Here is a 25,877-nt window from a genome sequence, read left to right as displayed (position 1 = left end):
AAGAAAGGAGAGGGGGTTCAGAGTGAGTAAATGCTATAAAAGTGAGGAAGGCAAATAAAGTCGAGATGGTTATGCATGAGAAAGCTGAATGTAAAGAATTAAATGAAGCTTTGTATGAAAGTGATTTTGTAGTCAATTTTCAAATTTAAAAGTCAGGGTATTAGCAATGCAAAGGCAAGTTTAATGGCAACTGAGTCGGGAATTAGGAGAAAATACAGTTTGGGCTTATAATTGAAAAGGCAAATTAACTCCTGTAATCTTGCACTCTTATAGGTTTTAAGTCTAGAGGATCAGAACATACAGATTAAGGTGATCTTCCAGGAATGTCCAAATACCCGCGTCAAGTGAGAGAACAGTTAGTATATATTAGAGGGAAAAGGTAGCAGGCACTGCTTGGTAACAGGTTTTGTATACCAACCTAATTAAAATATGAAAAGTCAACTTTAGGATTTTCTAAAACATTGAAGTACTCTTCCATAGGAGAATGTACCAAAAATATTACGTCAATTGACATTCTACTAAGGTTTAATGTGTACAGAGTAAAAAGCACCAATATTAAAGTGTAAAAATAAATGGTTTCATTTGTTCAGTTGGTGGTAGCTTAATGTTTCACCCAAAGGATTGTCATGTGTGACATGCAGCACTCCCCATAATGCTGGATTCTAATGTTACTACTGGGTACCCCAAGCCCTTCACATACATCATACACCATCTCAAAACAACTGAACCACCGCTCACACTAATGGGCACAAGGACTTTGGGAGTAATCTGCTGAATTTTGACAGTACAGCGATAGCACAATCTGCGGCAAAGAAAAATCACAAACCCATAAAAAAGTACAAAACAATGAAAGGGGAAATGTGCTTCTGATCGAAATTAATCATTGCCAAACAGCTTGAGGCTGGTCATTAAAACTTGCCCAAGTGTCACTTGTAGTACCCTTTGAAAGCTGCAGAAGTCAACCATAGAAGACCTAAAAAAAAAAATCAGTCTTACACACTCAAATCTATGCATGAAAATCTTTAGTCTAGATGTCAAGCCAGTCACTATAAAAGACCAACTTGGAAAAGAACACTGACAGAAGAGAATGCTAAAACCTCTGCAGGTTTTGATAACTGGCAAACATCTTGCATTATGAGAAAATACTCATAAGTTTAATCTAGTGAAACTGTACGGCTTCCTGCAGAAACGTCTAGAATAAGTGGCTGAGCCATCCCCTCCAGCAAGAGTATCCATAAGTTTACCAGCAACTTGGGACAGATTACAGGCCTCACTATCCTTTTAGGCAGACTCCAATTATTTATGCTACTCTAGTGGGCAGTGTAGTGACAAAGCTTGGAAGTGTTCACTTGGAAAGCTTTAGACGTGGCAAAAGGAAGTTAAGTGCACAATGCTTGTCCAACCATCCAGACCAACCTACTGAATGTGCCAATGATTAGAAAGTCTTAACTGCTCTGAAAGTGCACCTCAGAGGTGCCTAGGAACTATTGTAAACATTCCTTTAAGAATTAGGGAAGTCTACAGCAATTAGTTGTAGAAATTTCAGGCAGCAAAGCCAAGGGGAGCATGACAAATATCCAACTGAAGCATCTGTAATGGAGAGGGTACTATCTTGCATTAGCATTGCAGAAGCTGCCAATATTCAATAAATCAAATTCCAGTTCAGTGAACAGGTAAAAAGCCAGTTAAGTCACTGACTGCTAGCAGCACAACAGGAATGACTTAATTCCCAGGGAAGCTTCAAGACTACATGAAGGTTGGCATAAAAATCACAAGGGTGGGTATGACATCAAAAGTTGCATGTAGGCAAGGGAAGAAGGGGAGTATGCCTCAGACACCCTTTACTATGTAACACTGGGAACCATCTTGCTATTCCCTCTATTTGAAATCATATGGTGAATCTTAAACCAAGGAGTACGAATACCATTGCTAGCTTCATATTAAACTGAAGTGGTGGCGGAGGTGAAATGAATGACCAGGAAAGCTCCAACAAGCATGTAGAAGCCATTTATAAAACCTCCAACAGGCATCCGTTAGCCTGATTAAAATCCCAGGAAAGATCGCAGCACCACATATTTGGAAACTTCAGTTGCAAGATGACTCCCTGAAGACATTACAAATGCATCTGAAGACACTAACTTAAAAACCAAGTTAAATCAAGGTAACTGGAGGAAATGGAACACAATGGTTATTTCCCACATAAGCTCACTGCAACACAGGTTAGTGCTCTAGGGATATCACTGTGGACTGATGCAACACATCTTGCTGAGGGGCAAATGCAAGTCTTCATCCCTAGACATTACATCAACAGCACCATCTTTAACAAGATTTTACTAAACTGAAACTAATGCAAGACTATCCTAAATGTCTTCAGACATCTCATCCAGCAGTGCTCCAATTGCCACCCTAAAACTCTCCAGCCAATATAAACACCTTTGCATAACTAGCCCACTGACCCACACTGAAGAAAACCGCAATACTAATGGGTATAAGTTTATTCCACTGAAAGGCAGGACAATTTTATGTCCTTGTGTATGAATTAAGGTCAAAAATCAGTGCGCCGATTTAATGCAATACAGTACTATTTCAGTTTCTTAAACAGCCTCTTATCAGCGGAAAGTGTTAAAACTGATGGGACAGTTAGTAAATTGGAACAGGACGACTTGTTTCACAACAGTACAACAAAAAACGCATCACATTAGTCAAAACATCAAAAGCCAGACAAAATATTAGGCACATATGAAGCAAATATTTAGCATTTAAAACAGGCTCAGTCCAAATACAAACACAAGACAAATACTAGCCTGCTTGAAAGCTGGAGTCTGAAACTGCAAAGAAAAAAAAGTGGTTTAACAAATTGTGCAGAGTGCACTTAAGTCACTCATTCTGACAGGCATCAAAAGTACAAAAAGGATAATGTCCCTCCTTAGGATACTTACATGAAGTTTGTGATCTTTCAGGATCCAAACGGATGAAGCAGAATGTAAAAATTCACAATATCTTCCACATCATTTTACCACTATTTCCACATACTGCTCTACTGAACATAGCAGCCTGTCAGGAATGGATAGTTGCCAACATGCCAACATATCCCCCTCTGATCCAAAAGGAATGTCAGTAACCAAATATTCCCAATGTGACAACTTACCCTTCCTCCAAAACTGTATTCACAAGCATTTCACTAAAAGCAGAACCTACCATATTGGAGTTTTGGTGAATAAACTTTGTTCTACTAGAAATCAGTTTGCCAGATATAGCAGCTCTCTAACCAAAGGACAGATGCACAGTTACGCCAGCACTCCACACCCAGTAAAGGGGAAGTAAAACCCTCCCCAAAAAGCCAAATAAAAATGAGATGCTCAACCATGGGAGAAGGTGAACCGAGACATCCATAACCTGACAAATATCCCTCAAAAAATACAGTATTGCACTTTATTCTGTTCCACGGAAACTCCTAAAAAAAGTCCATTACAGTACAAGCGGTTGAAAATACAAAGTCCACCATCTGGCAGTCAATACCTGTACTAAAACCACTTCAAGAAATCTTGAAGCTGACAAGACATTAAGGCCATGTAAGATACCACAAAAGCATTGTATTTACTGAAGTTTTAACATGCTTCTTGAAAACAGGACTCCCTCCACCCACGTTAAGAGTTGACATCTACATTGCCGCTTGAATTTTTAGTAAATGTTTCATAAAGTCTCACCATGATACAACAGCCAAAGCTCATCGGATATAGTGGTCCTGTGGTCCACTGTTAAGGTTTTCAGTGAGTAGGCTGGTGTACTTCTGTGGAAAGGAAGCTTCATGGCAATTAAGGAAACCGCTTTCCACATAAACTGCAACTAGTCTCCTTTTTTGCCAAGAGACTGCCATCAAAACCTTTTCAACATACACAAGTGGAGCCCAAAGAAACAGGAACTTCAGCAGACTGAATCAAAAAAACGCTAGCAGGGAGGAACCAATACAGCCAAGGGGTACCCTAGCCACCGACCTAAGGGGAAGAAATTCACATGATACACGACTACACTAGCACACCTTCAGCATACCTGGATTGCATATCCAGATTGCAATACCTGCAGAAAATGAAGTCCAGGTAGCTGCCTCATACTTATTCCTGAAAAGGCAGTAGTGCTGCTGCAGCCCAAGGAGAGTGCTTCAGAGTCACCTTACAGGAATTTACCATGGTCATGAGAATGCATTTCTCCTAGTCACTTCAAAGGTGTTGGCAGAACCAATGATCAAGGAGAAAGTGAAATGTGCACAACAGTCCTCTACTGCACTGGACTGACAACTATCAAAGTAGAAGCTCCCCCCACCTGGGTGCCCCAGAACAAAGCTCCCCAAGCTGATTTCAAAGAGATAAACAGATTTGGGTCTGTGATCCTGATCCTCAGCATTAAGCCATAATTTGGGCAATCCAAATTATATTCATGCAAGCTGGAGACCTGCTCAGATAATCCACAAAAATGAACTGAAAATACTGGACCTGCAGCCCAAGTACCTAGATCCAAACCAGTCACAGCTAACCTGCAAAATCAGCAGGAGTTTCCCACTCTATTGACATACCAATCTAACTGCTGCTGGTTGGATGGCCACCAAGAAATCCCAGCCCCTACACTGGCTTTACTACCTGGACAGCCCAGATAAAGGCCAACATCTACACAACAGTTTGTATCTGCCATGATTGTTACTCTTCCAAATGCTTTCAAGGGACATGAAGTTCCACAATTTAATCATCCAGATGGAGTGATGGAAAATGCAACCTCTGCTATACTGCAACATTCTAATGACCAGCAATTAGAAGTGCTTGATGGCCAAGGGACATCTGTTCTACAAGATAAGCTCAGAGGACTGGCCAGCCTGTGTATTTCAAAAATGTCCCCCCTCAGTAGCATTTAAATTCCTAGGAATGATCAGGATATTAAGGTAGGTGAACACTCATTGGCAAGTGCCTTTTACTTTGGCTACTGCAAATGCCAGAAAACAATGCCAGGGTGTTATGCAGCACAAATTACTCATGCTCCCTGGACTGGTTGGTTGTGACATTACTTCCCAACCTGTTAGCCCTCTGTATACTTAGAGTGGGGATAGACAATTTAGCTAAACAAGGCTGGGACTCACCAATGCATAGGCCCTAAAGTTCAGAGGACAATGCAGTTACACCTTCTTAAACCTTAGGGAAGCTAATCCTTGGGCTCATCTAACCTCATGTTTCACTTTATGCACTTCAGTGTAGTCACTGAAGGAATCCTTTCCTCCTGTGGAGGCAGATGCTCCTTGGCCTAAATTGGCTATGCTGAAGAACTCCACAGACTGTGCTCTAACACGGCTTGCTTAGAGCAGTGTTGACAGACACCCAATAACTCCAGCAGAAAATGAACTAGCGCAGCTTTGGGGAAAACCCCTCTTCTCAAACCGACTTAGGATTTTTGGGGTGATTACTGCACTGGCCTTGGCATGATCTTCAAATTATGAGGAATTATGTTTATTATCCAAGTATATACACTGTCCAGAATGCTTTTACAATCCATACTTCCTCATATTCAGACTTGTACCAAAATCTCACCGTTGAATATCCAACATACAAAGTTAACAGCATTTTATTTAAAATACAGGCACAGTGGACATCACTGTAACTTGCATATCTGATATTCTGTCCCTGCTGTCTTATCCACTTCTTGGCCAATCATCCAATTTGTTCCCTCAAAACACAGCCAACATGGGAAAACTTTACAGGTTCATAGGTTTATACTAGGCTATCTGCCCTAGGGCATTTATAAGCCTAGCCGAAAATGTGTTTGGCTCTCTCCACCCTTATAATTTAACTTCGAGCCTCTGTCCAGTAGTGCCACTGGAGTGATCCCAGGTGTAAAAGTACAGTTTGTGCAGTCGAATTGGGTATAGTATCGTCCAGTCCAGTGAATACCAATCCATAAGGAAGGCTGAGGTCGGTCATTGGCGCCTTAGACTGGCGTCAATGCGTCAGGGTACTAATGCGCATGACCAAAGTAGCTGCCTCCAGAATGTCATGTGCTTGCCCCCTTAGAAAATGCTGTGAAGTGGCAGTAGCCCATCTGCAAAAAGGGCAATGAATAGGTTAGGTTAAAAGCCACACTAGAAACTACCTTAGGCATAAAGGAAAGTTGATGTAATGATACCCTGTGTCCTTATGGAAAATAAAAAGGGCTCTAGACACCCTTCTTGCAGAAGTAATAGCCACAGAAAAGCAGTCTTGGTTGTAGTAAGTTTTTCCAACACAAAAATGAGATCCCAAGCAGGAGTAGGAGATGGAAGAAAGACAAACCTTTGTCCAATAATTCAGTAAGATATTGTCCATTTTTCTGCGTCGTACTCTCTCCTAGTACTAGGCCTAGCTTCCATAATCAACTTTCCAAAGCTGTGATGAAACCCTTTGTAAATACTGGCTAATTGGTTTTTAGTGAGAAGCGAACAGATCTCACTGTCAATTTCAAATACATGAAGATCCAGTGTCTCCCCGATGCTGCTCATTATAGGGATGCATCCCCCCCTTGCCTTGCTTGTTGATGTACCACATGACAGTTGTTGTGTGTGTCAACGCACCTGCCCTGGAAAAAGTAGTCCTTGAGCATGCATCAATGCAAACTGGACTGCTAACATCTCCTTCATGTTGATATGTAGATGCTGTAGTCTGGCAGGCCACTTGTCTTGTCCTCCACTTTGAGCTCCCAAGATGAGTCCGAGGGCAGGCATCTGTTTAAAATCTAAAATCTGCCTCTGGCCTCTGCCGGAGAGTCCCTTGTTTGTTTAGGTGACATGAGCCCACCACAAGAATTCCTTTTGAAGGCAAGGTATTACACCCAGAAAGCACATGTGAGAGGGAGGGTACTAGACTGGACTTTATTTCACCAAGAATACCCTAGGCATCTAGCACTGCTATTGACATATTCAGATGCTGTAGAAGGTGTTCCTTTTTGCTGGAGCCAGACCTTTGTGAATATACTCTGGCGCAGTAGATAAGCCAAAGGGCAATGCAGAGAACTGATAATGAGGATAGATAAATCCAACATCTGGCATGCCTTGAAAGGGCATAGTGTGGAAATAATTTGATATTTTCAGCATATAAATTGACAATTCAACGCCCATTTTTAACCACAGAAGCTTTAACCACTTTAGGCCCCTGAAAACAGTTTCTGGGTCCCCCTAGGACTAAACAAAAAATACTTGAGCTTCACTATTCTCAAATACTAGGCTTAGCTTAAGCAGGGCAGAAGGGATCAGGTTCAGAGAGAGCCTCTGCAAAACACATCCACCCACATCAACACAGGAGGAATAGCTAAGGGCCTATGCTGGGCAAACAAGAATTCTAAGCCTTTTCTGAGTCAGAGTAATCTTGGCCTTCCCATTTAAAGTGCTCCTCATGGAGGTGAAGAGTCTCTGAAATGAAAAAATCAGGAGGAGAAGCTGAAAAGGTGGAATCATCCACATCAGAATCCCACAGAAGACTCTGAAGCCTGAACACTGTTCCAAAACTATCAAACTCCTGTTCCACCCTAGGCCTCTTATCAGGTGGGGCATAGAACCAGAAGAGGGCCCTAACTACCTTGGGAAGAGAGAAAGAACAGTTACTGAGAAGCCCCCTCAGCCAGCCTACCTCCTGAGAGACTGGCAAAAAAAACCTCTCCCCTGAGCCTTCCTAAGGAACCCGGCGTCCGGGACTGCGGTTCCTCACACATCCGGATGAGGTTAGAAACTGAAAAAAAAAAAATTCCCCGGGGGTTACTTAGCCAACTCTGTTTCGGTCTGAAACTCGTCAGGACTGCAGCAAGGGAAGACGAAGAACATCTTATGGTTTCCCATCCACTCAAGATTTCTCTTGAAGAGGGGCAGTGAGGGGCTTTGTCTTGCGTGAATTGAGATTTTATTCCAGAGTGTGGGAAGCCTTTGGGATATGAATCTATCCCTCCAGCATGTCCTATTTATTGCTGTGCCGCGGTTTAAGTCCGAGGAGCATGTGGCTAATGGATTTTTTTTTTTTTTTTTAGGTGGAGCATGTCCATTAATTCTGGATTGGACATGGCCTTGTAAGTCAGGCAGAGGTTGCCTCTGAACAGGCGGTAAGCAACTGAGTAGAGCTGTAGTTTCTTTAGCCTAGTTGCATAGGGCAACTGAGGCCCATGATCCTTTTGGTAAGGAACTTTTGGGGTCTCTCCAGCTGCTGCAGGTGCCGGGCATGGTACATCCCAAATTGGGCACTGTACTCAATTATAGGTCTGAGTGATGAGTATAGGGGCACAATGACCTCTCTAGATCTAGAAGAGAACCCTTTAGTTAGAAGATGGGCAATATAGAAGGATTTTGACTATTTTGGCAATGTGATTGTCAAAGGAGAGGTTACTATCAACCTGGGTCCCCAGATCCCCAATTACTTCTGTACTTAGTGGGTTACCTCTTAGGTGGTAATTAGTGGGCACCTTGTTTTTCCCAAAGGGGATGACTATGCATTTTTTGGCGTTAAGCTTGAGACTGTGGCTCTGACACCAGGCATCTGTCTCCGTAAGACCCTTTTGGAGAATGCTTGTGTCGGCCGGGGAGTCTATTATGGCTCCTAGTTTGCAATCAGCGAACTTGGTAAGCCACAGTCCTTTTGTGCTGGCCTGTACTTCAGAGAAGTATATACCGAACAAGAGGGGCCCCAGGACTGAGCCCTGTGGGACTCGCTTGTAACAGGTTTTGAGTCGGACATGGCACTTCCAACCCTGACCACGTGCGTTCTATCTGTAAGCCAGTTTGCAACCCATCTTGTGACATATGGGTTGATGTTTAAGCTGGTTAGTTTTATGATTCTAGAGTGAGGTATTGTGTCGAAAGCCTTAGCGAGGTCCAGATAGGCAGTATGGACTGCCTTACCCTCATCTATGGCTTTGGTGACCGTTTCAAAAAAGTCAATCAGGTTTAGGAGGCAGGATCTGCCTTTAACGAAACCGAACTGGGGAGGGTCCAGTGTCTGGAGGCTCCCGATATCTTTGTTTAGGAGATCCATAATGATACGCTCCATAGCCTTGCAAATTAAGCTACTCAGACTTACGGGGCGATAGTTCCCAGGATCCGTTGTGGGGCACCCTTGTGGAGAGGGATCACTGTTGCTGTACGCCATTCCTTGGGTACATAACCTGTTTTAAGGCTGAGTTGGAATAGTGAATTTAAGTGGGGGTTTAGTTCTTCCTGGAGTTCGTGCAGGACACAGCCCGGTATTCCGTCCAGTCCCATAGACGCTGTGTTTTTAGCTTTGGAGAGGGCTGCTTTTACCTGCGTCTCAGATATCTGGGGGACTACATTCATCCGGGATAGACACAGGCCCTTTTGGGGGGGGGGGAGGGGGGGGTAAAATTTGCACTGAACCAGTCAGCCAGAATGTTGGCAATGTCAGTTGGTTCCGTGTATTTTGTGCCTTTTTGTACTAGCTCGGAGCAGATCTGGGCATTTCCTCCCAGGGTCCTGACGTAACTGAAGAATGCCGTGTGATCATCTTTGGAGTCTTTGGAAATTTTTCTTTCGAAGTTTGCCTTTGAAGCTTTTATGGTGGAGCGAAGTTTCTTGCTAATACTGAATCAGGGACGTCTTCCCTTTTAGGGTTTTGGTCCTGTCATGTAGTAGTCTCCTCCTTTTGTTGTAGAGCTCGTTTATGGTCCACCAGACTGGTCTCCTATTTTTGGAGGAGTGAGCCTTGGTTTTACTTGGGATGGCACGATCCATGCATTCCTGTAGGTGCACATAGAGTGCGTTCGTATAGGTTTCTACGGTTTGGGTAACATTTCCCAACTTCTCAGGGGCTTTGAAGCTTCCTACTTCTGACTTGAGGAGAGTGAAGTTTGTTTTTGAGAGATTTTTCACTGTGGTTACCTTGTCTGGGGGTGGGGTTGGGATGTGGATGTCCATTGTGATCAGTATGTGGTCCGATCTCACAGAGGGATTTACCTCCGGTGTGGAACATTGATCTCCTATGTTTGTAATGACTAGGTCTAATGTATTTTCCCCTCTTGTAGGAACAGTGACTAGACAGCGACTAGTTCTTCCATAGCGTTTGAGTTGATGAATTCTAGAAACTGTTGGGCAAATGAATTTGGACTCTAGTAGTTTACCCAGTCGATGTTTGGGTAGTTGAAGTCCCCCAATATTATAATGTTTGGTAGGATCTTCATATTCTCTAGTGTTCTCAGGAAGGCCGTGTGTGGGTTGTAGGACAGAGGGTGATCTATAGCAGGCTATGACTTGGAAGGCAGTTTTGTCCACTGTTAGTTGCACATGAATTGTTTCCGATGTTTCATGCAATGCCACTAATCTGGAGATGTGGGTGTCCTTGATGAAGATGGATACACCCCCTCCCTTGGTGCTATTGTCAGTTTTGTGGCTGAAAAGAATGATACGAGTTGAATCCTGGTAATGCTGGGGTGCTCTCAGGAGCCTTGAACCAGGATTCTGTCACTGCACAGATATCTATTTGCTCCATACTGAGGAGTGCCTCGAGTGCGTGCATCTTTAGGTTTAGACTTCTGGCGTTGAGCAGCATTACCCTTAGTTTTTTATACTTTGTATTGTCTAAGGAGGTGGGTTTGTTTTTTGAGCCTTGCCTAAAAAAGGCACTATGGGGGTGGCAAGAGCTTTGGCCAGTATTTGAAAGCCCAGGGGTGACAGATGCAAGCCATCCCTGGCGAAGCAACGTGGCTTGTCTAGCATGTCATCCCAGGCTGACAGACACTGGATCCCCTTTGACACCAGTAGCTTAGCCAACTGTTAGCCAATCATTTTGTCTCTATACTGTGGCAACATTCTAGGTGAGGGCAGGATGCTACTCAGGGTCATACCGGCCTGGGCTACATGAGAGCTCCTCTAGGTCTCTTTTCATGTAGTCCAGGGAAGTACATCTCAAGTCATTTACACCAGCATGGACAATGACAGTCGTATTTGTACTTGCTGTGTAGTGACCAGAGTGCTTGAGTTGTGGCAGATCCTGGCACCCGACAGGCAACTTAGTGACCTTGTTCAGTCTGGTGAGTGGGATGTCAGTGTGCCTGACTATAGAGTCACCTATTACTAGTGTATTAGGGGTGTCATTTGGCCTTAAGGGCTGGGACTGTGTGGCACACTGTATGTGGGGTATGTGTATGGTAAATGTTTGGTAGTGAGTGCTAGTGTCTGCTTAGGAGTCTGCTGTTTTGGCAAGTTTTTAGAGCCTCCGAGTAGGTCTTTGTAGGTTTATGTGCCATGTTTTCAGGTGTGGTTAGTCTGTGTGTGACTGGTTTTGGGGTGCTAGTGTTTACCTTCTCCTCCTGACTGGCGGTACCAGTCTTGGTTGAGAGAGCTTAGCCTCCAGTTTGACTGTATAGTTGCATCTCTCGCATACATTACAGGTTGATGGTAGGAGGAGGGGGGTTTGTCTGTGTACATGAGGTAATTGTAACATTGCCTCAGGATTCCCAGGTTTTCCAGCTGGACTGGAGATTGACTGAAACTGCTCTTTGGACATGCCTGGAGAGTTCTAAATATTGGTTAATGGGAGAACCCGGAGCCTATTACTACTGTTTTGTACAAAGGGGTAAGTGCTAATTATTTGTGTTTACTGTGAAGCTAGGGCAAGTGCTGGACTGCAAGAGGAAAGTACAGCACTTTCCTGGAGAGTGAGTAGTTCCAAAGGTTTACTGAGAAGCTAGAGAAAGTGTTGGACCACAAGAGGAAGAGTGCTTTCCTTGAGAGTTTAAGTAGTTCTAAGGGAACATTTGAAGAGCAGACTTTGTGGAGCCGGGAAAAGTTTAAATGATGCTACGTTGCACGATGTTGTGCTATGTGCAAAACCGTGCAAAACCACACAAAAGTGGGTTTTAAGGCAAGGAACTTGAAAGAGCTAGGAATTGGCCCAAAACAGCTAATAATCTACTAGTTTTTGGGCTGAGACCACTCCTCCAGGGACAGACAGGCTGCTCAAAGCTCCCCACTCTCACTAGTGAACAGAGAAGCTTCCTCCTATCCAAGTAAGGATATGGGCAACACAGGAACTCATACCAAAGCCCATAATTCAGCAAAACCTGAAATCTGGACTATTCTAGCTCAGAAAAGGTGGGAAACAAGGATATTTTTTTTCTTTTTTTGCAGAAACAGCGGAAATCAACAGGAAGACACTGTAAATGCTTTACAAAGGCTAGCACACTTGAGTGGGCAGCCTAAACAGATTAACACAAACTTCTTTTAAAGTGCAGGTACAGTAAAAAATGCAACAAGCTTTTAAAGTAGTAGAGCAGTTAGAAACTCGCCTTTTGGCGAGAATAAGCAGTCGCTAATGAAAAGGCAGAAAAAAATACTTTATCTGGTAAGTCGCTCTTTTTCATCTGCTGCTTGTACCACTCTGCAGGACCATAAGGAGCTGTGCTGAGTCCGAATCCAGCGCAAAAGCGGGTTTTAAGGCAGGGAACTTGAAAGAGCTAGGAATTAGCCCAAAACAGCCAATAATCTACTAGTTTCTGGGCTGAGACCACTTCTCCAGGGACAGACAGGCTGCTCAAAGCTCCCCACTCTCACTGGTGAACAGAGAAGCTTCCTCCTATCCAAGTAAGGATATGGGCAACACAGGAACTTATACCAAAAGCCCGGAATTCAGCAAAACCTGAAATCTGGACTATTCTAGCTCAGAAAAGGCAGGAAACAAGGATTTTTTTTTCTTTTTTCTTTTTCTTTTTTTGCAGAAACAGTAGCAGAAATTAACAGGAAAACACTGGTGTGCTTACAATTTTGCAGTGCAAGTGCTGCATTGTGTGCATCTGTTCTATTAGAAGAGGAAAGCAAGCAACAAGCTGACCTCACTGGTTGCCCCTCACTTCTGCAACAGACACTGCCAACAAGCAGCCCTGCACACCATTCCTGAACAGTTGGTTTCCTTAGCCTCCACTGGAGAAAGTCACAATCACTAATTTACAAAGCATCTGCAACCCCCCCCCCCTCCCAGGAGATGGAAGTGGGTCATGTCACTTCCCAACCTGCCTCCTCGAATGCTGATTAAGCTGCTGTTGAAGCATCTTGCAGCACATTAATGATTCTGCCTTTTGCAAAAGCACTTGTCAACTACAATAAAGACAAATCTGTTCTGCAGATGGAAGTCCCAATACAGGTCAAAGTTCAAAAAAGTATGGAAGCTGAAGAGTCAGTTGTGGTGGGATTGGTGATCACCACTTGCTCATCTCAGCTTGAGGATCGAGTTAAAGCGCTATTGGTCAAGCACAACCAAGACAGGCTTCCAAAGAAGCAAGAAAGGCACAACCAGCCAAAGAAACTGTAGCTGGGGCAGGACTTCAAAGGAAAATAAATTCACATTTGCAGCCCAATACTGCAAAAAATATACCTGCCAGCAAGTTCAAACTAACCACAGATGACATTCTTGTTCTCTACTCTTACCAGACTACCAATAAGGACTAGAGAGATCAGACATCTCCTCTTGAGAAGGAAATTTCAGTTGTGTACACTTACCATAAATGTAGAGGTTTAAGTGTATTCACTGTTGCAGTCATCACACTTGGGTTACCTGCCTGCAGGTAGCCCTCAGCCGGCTCGAATACCAGAGTCTTGGGATTTGTGTGTCTGATGCTGTCGTCTCTTCCATGACGTCAGGTCATCAGGGGTATAAAACTGGCAGCAGATGCCATTACACCAGTTTTTTTGCACCAGATATCAGATGCCCCCATAATGGGAAGAAATTATACACAAAGTAACACCTCCAACAAAAAAACAAATACACCAAAAAGCTTTAAGCGTAGTAAACACAGAGGTATAGTCAATAGAAGTCAGGGGGCTGGAGGGAGGGTAACCAGGACTGCAACAGTGAATACACTGACATCTACATTTATGGTAAGTGTACACAGCTGTACTATGTTCTTAGTGTTTCACTGTTGCAGCCATCACATTTGGGTTGATTCCCAAAGCTAAGGACAGGAGGAGTTAGATAGAATTAGGACCAGCTATAAACCATACAAAACTGCAGTGGCAAATCCAGCTCTGGAATTAGAAAAAAATGGCAAGTGGTAATGCTTGGTAAAAGCATGTACAGAACTCCAGGTAGCAGTTTCTAGGATGTCCCTGGTAGGGACACCTCTGAGAAAAGCTGTAGAGGTAGATGCAGCCCTGGTTGAATGTGTTCTTATACCCTGTGGTGTAGGTTTTCCATGATGTTTATAGCAAAAATGAAAGCAATGGCCTATCCACTTAGAAATGGTTTGCTCTGAAATGGCCTACCCCTCTACCCCTGCAGCAAATGCAACGAGCAGCTGTTCAGATTTCCCGAGAAGCTTAGTTCTGTCCAAGTAAAATCTAAGTCGTCTGTGCACGTCCAAGGAGTGCCGTATCTGTTTCCCTTTGTTCTGTGGATTAGAAAAGGTTGGCAAATGAATGGACTGACTAAGGGCCACACTGGATATTACCTTGGGAATGGAGGGATTGGTCCTAAGGGACACCCAGTCAGCATGAAAGATGATGAAAGGCTCAACTGCCATGAGTGACTAATTCAGACACCCTTCTTGCTGAAGTGATGGCTAGGAAGGCTGTTTTCCAAGAAAGGAATTTCAACTCTGCATTTGCAGCTGGCTCAACAGGAGGTAGAGTGAGCTTTTCCAATACAAAGTTAAGGTACCAGGCTGGAGTAGGGGCTTGCCTGAGTGGTCTTAAGTTTATGGCCCCTCTGAGTAATTGCTTCATCAGTGGAGAGAAGAGGGGTGGTTCTGTACTGTATTGAGCTGAAATAGCTGAGGCATGAATTTTAGAGGAAAAGGAAAGGCCCTTGTGAAGCATCTCATTTAAGTATTGAAGAATGTGAGGTAAATTGGGCACTGCTGTGCCCAGCCCCTGAGTTTGGCTCCAGGAACAGAATCTTTCCTATTTTTCAGCATAGGATTTTCTAGTACTAGGCCTCCTTGCCTCCAGGATGACATTCATCGCTTGTTTACTGAGGGATGGTAATGGAGAGATCAGGTAATTAGCCAGGCTGCCAGGCTCAGGGTTTGAAGCTGTGGGAGCAGAATCTGGCCCCCCTGCTGAGACAGCAGGGCAGGGGTCTGAGGCAGGTGACATGGTGCCAGCAGCGACACTGCACAAGAGGGGGTACCAGTGTTGGCGTGGCCAGTCTGGTGCAATCAGCATTGTCCCTGGTTTGTCCTGTTTGATATTTAGTAGTACCCTACAGAGGGAAAGGCATAAACTGACTGGATGCCCTGTCCTTCACCTGGAAAAACCTCTTTCCAAGCTTGTTTGTGGGGAGTCCTTGTGCAGAATTTGTCCAATTGGTAGTTTGGGGGGGGGGGGGCAAACAGGTCCATCTCTGGGCCCCCCATTTGTTTCTCAACATGTTTAATATCTTTGGTTCCAGCTTCCACTCGTGTGGGTTCATGAGATTTCTGCTTAGGTAGTCTTGCCAGTGTATTTAGCTTTCCTGGCAGGAACTGAGCCTGTAGGTGCACTTGGTAGCCATGGCTAGTCTGCAGAGAGGGTATGAGTGGGTTCCCCCCCGGCTTGTTTACAACATAACAGTGGTGTTGTCAGTCTTTACCAATAATTGTCCTGGAAGAATGTGGTCCTTGAAGGCTGTCAGAGCATTCTGTACAGCTAACATTTCTTTTTGATTGATATGCAAATGCATTTGATTTGGGTTCCATTTGCCTTAAATGCACTGCCCTGCCAAGTGAGCCCCCCATGCATAGTCTGATGCGTCTGTTAGGGTTTTGTCGGCAGGGGGTAGAGTGAATGGCAGTCCCTTGTTTTGGTGGCAGGCCTCTGCCCACCACCAAAGGAACTATCTGTAGACAAGGTACAGTAGGAATCATGGATTCTAGATCCTGAGAATGTTGACACCATAGGCTTTTTATATGCCATTATAGTTTCCTCACATGCAGTCTAGCATATGGAATTAGTAGAATGCAAGAGGCCATGAACCCCAGGGCTTGCAGTATTTTCCTTGCAGATAGCTAGGTCTTGGTGGCCAGTAGTTTGAATTAGACTGTCAATTGAATGTTTCTCTGGTGTGAGGTAGGCCATCTGGGAAGTCGTATTCAAGCTTCCTCCCAGGAGTACAATTTGTTGGCCAGGTACAAGATTTGATTCGTTTATGGTGTACCCCAGAGACGTTGGCAATTTCTTTACAAATGCCAAATATTTTAATAGTATGTCCTGGCTTTCTGCCAGAGTTAGACATTTGTCCAGGTATGGGTATTATCTGAATATTTCTTTGCCTGCAAAATGCAATAACTGGAGCTAGGTACTTTGTGAATATCCTGGGCACAGTAGATAAGCCAAAAGGGCAGTGCAGAGAACAGATAGTGCATGCAGCCTGCTCTGAAGTATAGGTATCTTCTGCAAGATTGGGATGTGCAGTTAGGCTTCCTTTAAATCTAGTGTTGCCAACCAAGCATATTTGCCTAGCATGGGAAGCAGCTGATAGGTTAGCATCTTGAATTTTGGGATTACCAAAAATGCGTTTAGGATAGACAGGTCCAGGATAGGACACCAGGAATCGTCTTTTCTGGGTACCAGGAAAAGTCTTGAGTAGAAACCTTGCCCCCCATTCTTCTTCTGGGACAGGCTGAATAGCCCTGATGCTTGAGAGATAACTTGCTTTTGAGCCTCTGCCCACTGATCTGGGGGTAGGTCTGGCCAACCGTTTGGGGTTGGTAGGGAGTGGAAGTGGAATCTGTACCCTTGGGAAACAATTTAAAACCATGTCCTGGGTAATGAGTTTCCAATTTTTTGCATGAAAGGCAGGGCTTGGAAGGTTTAAAGTTGTCATTGAGACTTTACCATTGGGGGGGGGGGGGTGTCTTACTACCTGCTTTGGAAGTGAGAGTCGTACTACTCCCTGCTTTGGAAGTGAGAGCCCCCCACTGCGTAGGCTCGAGTACCTTGGGATTGAAGCCTGGGTGTTCTGCTGGTTCTGGGTTTGGACTGAAGGCCTGGAAGAGGCAGGAAAGGACCAATTTTTAGAGGGCCAATGCCTACTAAATCTGGGAGGCTGTACTTGCAGGAAATATAACAGTTTGCAAAGATTTAGCTTTTTCCTCCATCTTCAAGTACTACTTCTGCTTTGTTGCCAAACAAGCAGTCTTGGTTTAAGGGAGCATCCAGTAATTTAGCTTTAACATGATCTGGCAAAGATTGGTCCTTAAGCCAAGTATGCCAAGTACAGAACCAGTGACCGCAGCACTGCAAGATGCCTCTAATGAATCAAAACATTGCAAAGTATGTTTTCCAACTTGTTCAGCAGAATGCATTAAATCCTGTAAATCTCCACTTTCAGCACAGTCAGGAATAAACATTTTCTGTTTAAGCAATACAATGATATGATGTTGACATTTTGAAAACTGGCAGTTTAAGGCCCTAATGGCCAAGGCTGCAGAAGTGTATACCTTCTTACCCCATCTATCCAGCGCCCGGGAATCTTCATCCATGGGGGTAGGATTTTTGGCATTAGTAGCCTTAATACCCTTTGGTCCCTATGAAATGGTCTCAGGATCCGCAGTAGGATTTTTAAAGAGGAACTTGAGTCAGTTACCCTGTAATATCCATCAGGGTTTTCTGGGAACAGGAAGTAAAGAATCAGGGGCCAGGCTAGATTCTGAGAAGGCATCATCTACAATGTCCAGTAGAGGAGGGATAGCTAAAGGCCTGTGTTGAGGCAGGAGTAAGAATTCCCTAAGCCTCTTTTTGGAGACAGTAACCCTGGCTTTCCCAGCGAAAATGCTCCAAGAGTATGCAAGGTTTCACCAAAAGAGAAATCCTCTGGAGGGGAAGCAGAGGGAATAGAGTCCTCTACATCAGAATCCTCATAGGTAGACCAGGGCAAATCCTGGTCAGAGAAAAATACATTTCAGAATCCTGATCATAAGAATCAGGAGGAAAATCAGTCCTAGGTCTCTTGGAGGGGGGAAAGGTGGCTTCCCCAGATTAGAGTAATAAGGTCTTCAGCCATTCGTGTTTTTTAGGCATAGGGGCTTGACCATGTGGTCTGGGCAGTTTTCTGGGCATGGATAGAGTTTTAGGCCTTGAAGAAGATGGCATTGGTTTAATATGCAAGTAGGCAGACCTGAATACACCCTCAGAAGCCGGTGCCTGCACAGCGGCTCCAGACCCATCCAAGGTAGAGACATCCGCAGGTTCCACAGTTGAAGCATCTTGCAGTATACCGGCCTCAGAATTGGTCTCAGTTGAGGCCTGCGAATCTGAAGTAGCGGGCATCAGGGACTGCAAAAGCATCTCAGAGTACCAGCGAACTTGCAACTAGCTTAGAAGCATCGTCGGCAGCTTTGGACCCAAGCGGTCTGTGTTTTTTCGGAATGTCAGTAGTAGAGTGGCTTACCCAAGCCATTTCTGGATAACTGAACAGAGTACCAAAGTATTTAGATGCAAAAATGAACAGACGAATAATACGAGGTTTGAAGAAGGCAGAAAATAGACAGCGAGGTACGTCGTGGTCTGGGCCTAGGCAAGGAATGCAGTACGAATGAAAATCTTTGCGGTATTTGCTTTCCACAAGAAATGCAATTGTTAACTTTTACTGACATCGGTTTAGAGTAAGAAAAAGGATCCTCTACAGGGTACTTAGCTTAGTTGAAGACTTCAGATCTGAAACTTGAAAACTAAAATTTCAGGAGTCGGCCAGCACTTGTGAACTGCTTCTGCTTCGGGCACCACAGGGCAAGAAAGACTGATGTAATGGCATCGGCTGCATGCTTTATACCCCCTAACTATTTGGCATCATGGAAGATGAGAAAGCAACAAACGCAGGACCGAAGACTTAGATAATCAGGCCAGCTGAGGGCTACCTACAAGCAGATAACCCAAATGTGATGACTGCAACAGTGAAACACTAACATCTGCTTCGGGCTCCTTCTCGGCAAGAAAGAATGATGTAATGGTGTTGGGTTGCCTGTTTTATACTCCTGACGACCCGACGTCATGGAAGAGGCATCCAACGCAGAAATCCCAAGACTCTGGTATTCGGGCTGACAGAAGGCTACCTATAGGCAGATAACCCAAATGTGATAACTGCAACTGTGCAACACGAAGAACATCAGGAGGAAGCACTGTGGCAGCAAAGTAGTAAAATGGAAAGCTGAAGGTGGCAAGGATTGTGAAACCTGGCAATGGTCAGAAGCTGCATTACCTTAACATTTTAGACAAACCCAAAGCCACTACATTTAAGGAGTCTAGAGAAACCATAGAAAATGGTAACTCAAGATTGACCAAGACTTAAAGCCAAACTGTGGAGATTTACACCTCAAAAAAAGTGTTTTATAGCCTGCGCAGCTGGCACAGAGAAAGCCATAACTACAACCCTGGCAACCAAAGTTTCACTAGTGGAAAAAGGGAGGACTCTATGGTGGTGGGGGATGATGGGAGAGCACTTAGCTGGTGTGTGAATTTACAGCAGAATCCCTTGGAGAGATTAGACCTCATGGAAGATGCGGGCTGTCAGATGGTGAGGTACCACTCATGGAAGCAGGTAACCTTCTCTTGCTACAACATCCCCTAAACAATGAACCCATTACTGGGCAAAAACAGGGCCTTGAAGGAAAAACATGCAGTCTTGAACAGTTGAAAAACATACACTCTGCTGCATGTTCTTGCCATCAGGAGAAAAATGAGAAACTCCGAAGGAAACAACTGCGATAGAGCAAGTAGGGCAATAGATGGCCACCAAGGATAAAATAAATGGTGGACACTCTAGAAGTACACTACAAGCTTACAGTAAATGCATACCATTACATCACTGACAAGGCCTTTACAATGCCTGGGGATTTACAATCCACAGCCTATGCATTTACTTCACAAATCAACCCTTTAACTAGGCAAGGCTAAACGATGCTAGAAATCACAGCCTCTTAAGCAGTAAATCTGAAGGCCTCTAGGAAAGTTGAAAGCAGACAGGAAATACAGTGCAAAAAACACAGGATTCAGATTATGACTGAAACCAGTCCTCTACAAGAAGTTGCATCAACCTGCATTGTTCATGGCCTCGCAATCCAGCGAGTGCAAATGGTAAAAACAGAACACAAGTAGTTACTTCACTTTTAGCTAAACAGCACAGTCGGGCCATATTACCTGGTTTAAAGTTAGACTGAACACAAAGGATGTTACTGCAATCACAAGCCCAATTAATCCGCACAAAGATGGTTCGCAACAAAGATAAGTCAAAGGTGAACTACTTGCAACAGACTGCAGTAAGTAGACTTAATGACGCCAGTACCATTAGCAGTCAGGGTTATTTTTGATAAAACAATCCCCTCCCATAAGCATTTCTTACAAATAAAACCCTTCTCAGTCTTCTGGATCATTGCAGTACCACCATTCTGCAAGTTTGGACAGTTTTTAGTTGTTGGACTCAAGTACAACCAGTGCAGCAGAACAGCATGTCACCACATCACGTGACAAGGGTACATGGACTAAATGACCTGAAAAAAGCAGACATTTCCATTCCAGTCATGGTACACAGTAGTGCGCAAATCTTTGTTAATCAGCTTCCAATTCTTCCATCCCTACCACTTTCTTTGAATACCTCTAACTAGTTAGAACGGTGAGAAATGCTGAAGTTGCATGGACAAGAAAGCTTCAGTGTACGAGGTATACATGTCAAGTTGCCATGCATCTATTCCAAGCCCACCTAACAGTACATCCAGTCTTCTCATGTGAAGTATTAGACACACAACTAAGTTTCCTTATGACAGCTGACTCAACACTCCTACCCACGTTGTCTCCTCCCATGGGATACGTACCAGAAGCCTACAGTGGTACAAAGCAATACTATTAAATCTTAACCTGCATCTGTTGTACAGAAGTTTTAAGGAGTTATGATGCACAAAGCCCATTCTGTCTAGACAGACATCAAAGTAAAATAACTTAGAACTACACTGCTTGGTGGAAATGCTTTCAACTTTAAAGCTCCAAACTACTCCATGCAAGACAATCTAGACAGCAAACAGTTTTGGCAGTCCAAAATGCGACCGCTACTGTCTATTGATAATGTAAAGAACACTGCAGCTGTTGGATTACAAGTCACACTGCTCCAACTACCCTTCTATTCTTTCAAAGACTAGACAGCAATGCCAAAGGAAAAAAGTGACCTAAACAAAGAATCTGCACCAAGGCTTAAAAGGGGAGCCCACCTACAGAGGACAGACAAAACAGAACCATCACAGAATACTATACTCACCAGTTATCTTTGCCTTGAATGGGCTGCCCACAACATGGTAGGGGCCTCCATACTTAACAGAAATCAGGTAGTTGCCAGGTACCATGGGGGTGTAGGTCACCTTGTAGCCTTCAGCACACTCTTGGCAGTCCATCTTCACTTTAGATGGCCCATCAATTGTGACAGACAGTGCACCAGGACCAGCATTTGCAGTATTGATGATGAACTCTGCAGGACTACCTGAAATTAAAGGAGAAAAACATGTAATGTAGGTGACAATTACTTAAGGATAAAGATCTCAATATGGGACAGCTTTTAAATTTTAATGTTACAGCTTTTAAGTTGATAAAAGGGTTCAACAGTTTCTAAAGTAAACATCTGACCCAATGGCAGCTAAATCAAACTTGTCAAAACCCATAAATTAAAATTCACGACCACCATCAAGGCAAGATAAAGCATCAACTACAGATGAAAACAGGGTTTGATTAGCAGGCCTCTCATCCTGAGCACTAGAAGATCTAGGTGGTGAGACTGCAGGCCCAGACTGACCCATCGGGGGGGGGGGGGTGCTGCTCAGCTGCCACTAGTGTAATTGTAGAAGGCTAGTTCTGCACTTACTCTAAACGATAAAGACTGAAGATGTAGGTTTGATATTAGGTTGGCAATAGTAGCCCTCAATGTGTGGATGGAGGCATATCTACAGAACCTCACAGGAAGCCCAGCAATTGTGGATGCGCACAAGGTCCATCTGGTTGATATTGTATTTTAACTGCCAGGATGTCAGAGGGTACAGACCACTTCTATGGCCACCTACGTGAATAATACCCCCCCCCCCTTTTAGCTCTCACCCCTTTGCATGGACACTGTACAAAACAAATGGGTTCATTTTGCTTTTACTGAGCTTTGAGTCAAGAGTGGACTTTGTCCCAGTTTTCATTTGCCGACTTCCTGCCCTCCTGGATTAAATGTAGATTAATGGGTAAAGTTCAGTGCTCAACTTACTGCTCCAGCAGGCTGTGTAATTTCACTGGAAGAATGGCTACTTTGGGAATTTATTTTGTGTTACTGAAGATGTATGCCCAACTGTTTTACAGCTTTTGTTTTCAGATGTTTTTCCCCCTTTGCATCACAATTTATTTTTCTAGGACAGCAAGCTGTGTGTAAATGGAAGCTGGACAAAAACTGCAATATTTCTCTTCAGCCCTTTGTATCTCATTTCTCTTGAGGTAGCAAAACTGTAGTACCTCCTGTGTATCTGGGTAATGCTGTAAAACTGCAAAGGGGAAAAGCTACAGTAACTGAGCAGTGTGAAAGCTGATCTAGTACTACATAAGCTTCATGGTTTGGGGGGAGCTATGATGCAGACTCTCAAACGGTGGGAGTCAGGCAGTTCAGAAGCTCTGAATGGCCAAGTAGCAGAAGGAATTCCAGACTCAATTCTACGGCTCACATGGGGCACAGTTGACCACATGGTGTAATACCAATGAAGGAGACAAAGGGACACAATTTGCTGGGCTATCACAGAACCCAAGGGTATCCTGGGAAGTCATGACAGACAGCTTTCACGAGGGTATTTTTCATTTGTGAGCTACACCTTAATATCCCTCTTCTACACATGCCTTTTACATTTGAGGGCTATGCTTCTGTATGGACCCACACCTCCCCAGAGGGATTGCCTAGATGAACACTATATCCCCACCACCAACCACCTCCCTGGGAAGTTCACTTCCAACTTTAATTCCAACCTATTTCATTCTAGCACCTGAGCCATTACATATCCAGAGTTCACCTGGGTTGTAGTCCAGAGTTCACCTGGGTCGTAGTCAGTTTATACATCTGTGCCACAGAGATGGGTTTAAACTCACTTAAGCCAGCAAATATCTGCCTCATCTTGCTGTCATTCTTGCATACAAAACAGCAACATGCAACTTTATCCAACAAGCTACTTCAAAAAAACCATTAACAACCACCTTGGAATGGTGGTAACACTGAACATACATGTACATTATAGCAAAATATTTCACAAATTTCAATTAAGGTGTACTACGATCTAGTCAAGTTCCCAGAAAAATCTGAATTTCCACATTAAACTTGGAATAAAGCTACAAATCTTTTGGCTCAGTCACCAATTAGATGCTTCATCCTTTACCTGTGGTTCCTCCTTCCAGACCATGTCCATAGGCAGAGACCATTCCTGGGTCACCAGCTTGGCCTGGTTCTCCAACACGAATCTTGAATGGACTTCCTGGAATGTGGGAGCCATTGAACTTGACATCAATAGAGTACACCCCATTCTCACGTGGGATAAATCTGACTGCATATTTGTCTGAAAAAACATAGAACAGTCATGGTTAGTTAAGCAAAACTACTACTCAGGAAAAGAGCAATTACCTTAATCTACTGCCATATCACAAGACATTTCTATCCAGTAACAGCCAATTAGAGCTCAGTCCCTAGCCGGACTATGGAATTTTAGGCATGTAAATTTACATTAATTCTCTAAAATGACTAGAGTGACAACCAGTAGGTGCATCACACCAGCACAAGGACAGCCATGCCTTCAAAACAGTTGCAGGTTCAATGGGTGACCTGGTAAATTACAACTTTCACATTACAGCACCCTTCCTCCCATCAAGGGACACAAGACTGCATCTTTTTCAAACAAAGCCATTCCTTTTAATGCTCTTATTGAACATGAAAGTCAAGGATATAGCAGACATCCAAATAGCCAACTTCACCTGCTGAAACATCAGCTGGCCATGAAATTTGCCATCCAACAACTAAAGTATTCTAGCTCGTGCATGTAGGCCATAAAGGTGGTAGACATCACATGCACCATCTCAGATCAGTACAATACTGTACATACCCCTCAAGAGTGCTGCGTGTACAGATGTAGCAGCACATGCAGTACAACCTATGGGAGATTTGCTGCCTTCATGTCTCAGGCATGTTTTGCAATATTTCAGTAACAGTTACTGCCAGTTCAAATGTATTAGATAGTGACACTAGTGTTGGCTGTGTTTCAGGTGGCAAGGGATCAGAAATTTGAATGTCACGTTCCCCAACTTCCACTGAACATTAATCTTAGAAAGTACAACTAAAAGCAGCTTACATATCTGTGTTCTCACTGAGGAAATACCATTGCGTCAAATACTTTCCAACCTAGACCCTACTATGGCCTTCCCCAATTTCACAACTATTAAACACTACCACACACTACCACCTTACAAAAGTGTTAATGCTAATCTACATATCTTAGAAGAATGACCTTCACTGTACATCTAAAGTAAAGTGTCTATTCCTGAAAAGACACCCTTAAGCCCCATCTTTACACTCAATGGCACTGCACTCCCTCTTCGAAGCAAACTATTATACTTGGCTAATCACTTGTTGGGAATCCTAACTTACAAATCTCTAGACCCTCCAACTGAGGACTGGTGAAATATTTAACACTGCTCTAGATGCATGCCCTTACAGATACTTTAGGAGGAACTGATGTCATGATTCTAGAAATTCAAAGCCACCTACAAAAACTCAATGTTCTTGCCCTACAGAGAATGAACTTTCCTTGTGCAAGTAACTTGAGCCTCCTTACTGGTCCTATGTTTCCTGCACCACAAACTGTTGGCATGGGATTTTAACCAATTACTTGTATTCTAGCACAGTGCTGCTGCGGTGGTGGTGCTGCGGTAGCACTGTCGCCTCACAGTAAGACGTCCTGTTAAGATTCTCAGCTAGAGCGTCATCTGTGTGGAGACATGCGTGAATGGGCGTACCTTCGTTGAAGGTTGTGCATCAGGGCTGGCAACTCTGCATGTAAAAATCAATTGCCAATCATTAGCAGACCAGAGTTCCCTGTGGCGACCCCTAAACGGGAAAAGCCAAAAAACCCAACAACTTGTATTCTAGCACACTGAATATTGTAACATAGTTCTTTATTCAATCTTAGTAATCAACAAGCCTTAACCCATTTAGCTTAGCAATTTTGTGTACTTGTCTTGGTCTTTTCATGTTACTGCACTTGGCTTGTGTTTCTGGACTAGTCTACTCGCCCAGAACACTACCACACCACAGTCAGCCTGTGAAGGGGCAATGGGCAGTAAAGCAAACAATTACTTCAAGGCCATCTCAAAGCAGCCAGTGCCCTCAGACATAGCATGAGACTGTAATGATTATTCAAGCTCTGCTGTAGACTCAAGATCAATTTTTTATGCTCAATTCTGCAGCGGCACTTTAACAGAATAAGCATACTTGTGCCAGTGTACAAGAACAAAGGGGACATCCACAACTGTGGACAGTACAGAGGCATCAAACTCCTACCACATTGCATGAAAGTTCTGGAGAGGGTGATTGATAAATGGATACGCAGAATAGTAGAATGTAAGATGGGAGATTAACAGTTCGGGTCAATTGTGCTGCATCCTGATCTGAATCCGATGTTTGCATTGAGACAGGTACTTAAGAAACTAGAGAAGAGGAGAGTGTCAAACTGGGCTTTCCTAGACTTGGAGAAATCATATGACAAGGTCCCAAGAAAGCTGATCTGGGCAGTACTGCGGTGGTTTGAAGTCCCAGAAACATTGGTAGAATTAGTACAGGCTATGTACAAGGACCCAGTGTCTCAAGTACGAACAGTGTTTGGCCTCACTGAGGAGTTCCCAGTGGGAGTGGGTGCACACC

General features: G+C 43.8%; 1 protein-coding gene across 8 annotated transcripts in view; it reads right to left on the bottom strand.

The window, feature by feature from the left end:
- Positions 1-25,877, bottom strand: part of FLNA (filamin A) — a 1,106,834-nt gene that overhangs the window by 8,602 nt on the left and 1,072,355 nt on the right. For 4 of the 8 annotated variants that reach the window (XM_044080337.1, XM_044080332.1, XM_044080335.1 and 1 more), the window contains 3 exons: positions 23,347-23,523; positions 21,219-21,437; positions 2,805-2,828 (listed from right to left, as the gene is read on the bottom strand). In XM_044080337.1, the coding sequence (XP_043936272.1) occupies positions 2,805-2,828; positions 21,219-21,437; positions 23,347-23,523 (420 nt within the window). The remainder of the gene's footprint in view (positions 1-2,804; positions 2,829-21,218; positions 21,438-23,346; positions 23,524-25,877) is intronic. The other 4 variants (XM_044080334.1, XM_044080338.1, XM_044080336.1 and 1 more) reach the window with 1 other exon arrangement.

This window comes from Protopterus annectens, chromosome 8.part0 (assembly GCF_019279795.1).
Source record: "Protopterus annectens isolate FY-2018-M chromosome 8.part0, PAN1.0, whole genome shotgun sequence".
NCBI lineage: Eukaryota > Metazoa > Chordata > Ceratodontiformes > Protopteridae > Protopterus > Protopterus annectens.
The sequence above is the reverse complement of the archived record's forward strand: the minus strand, read 5'-3'. Positions and strand labels throughout refer to the sequence as shown.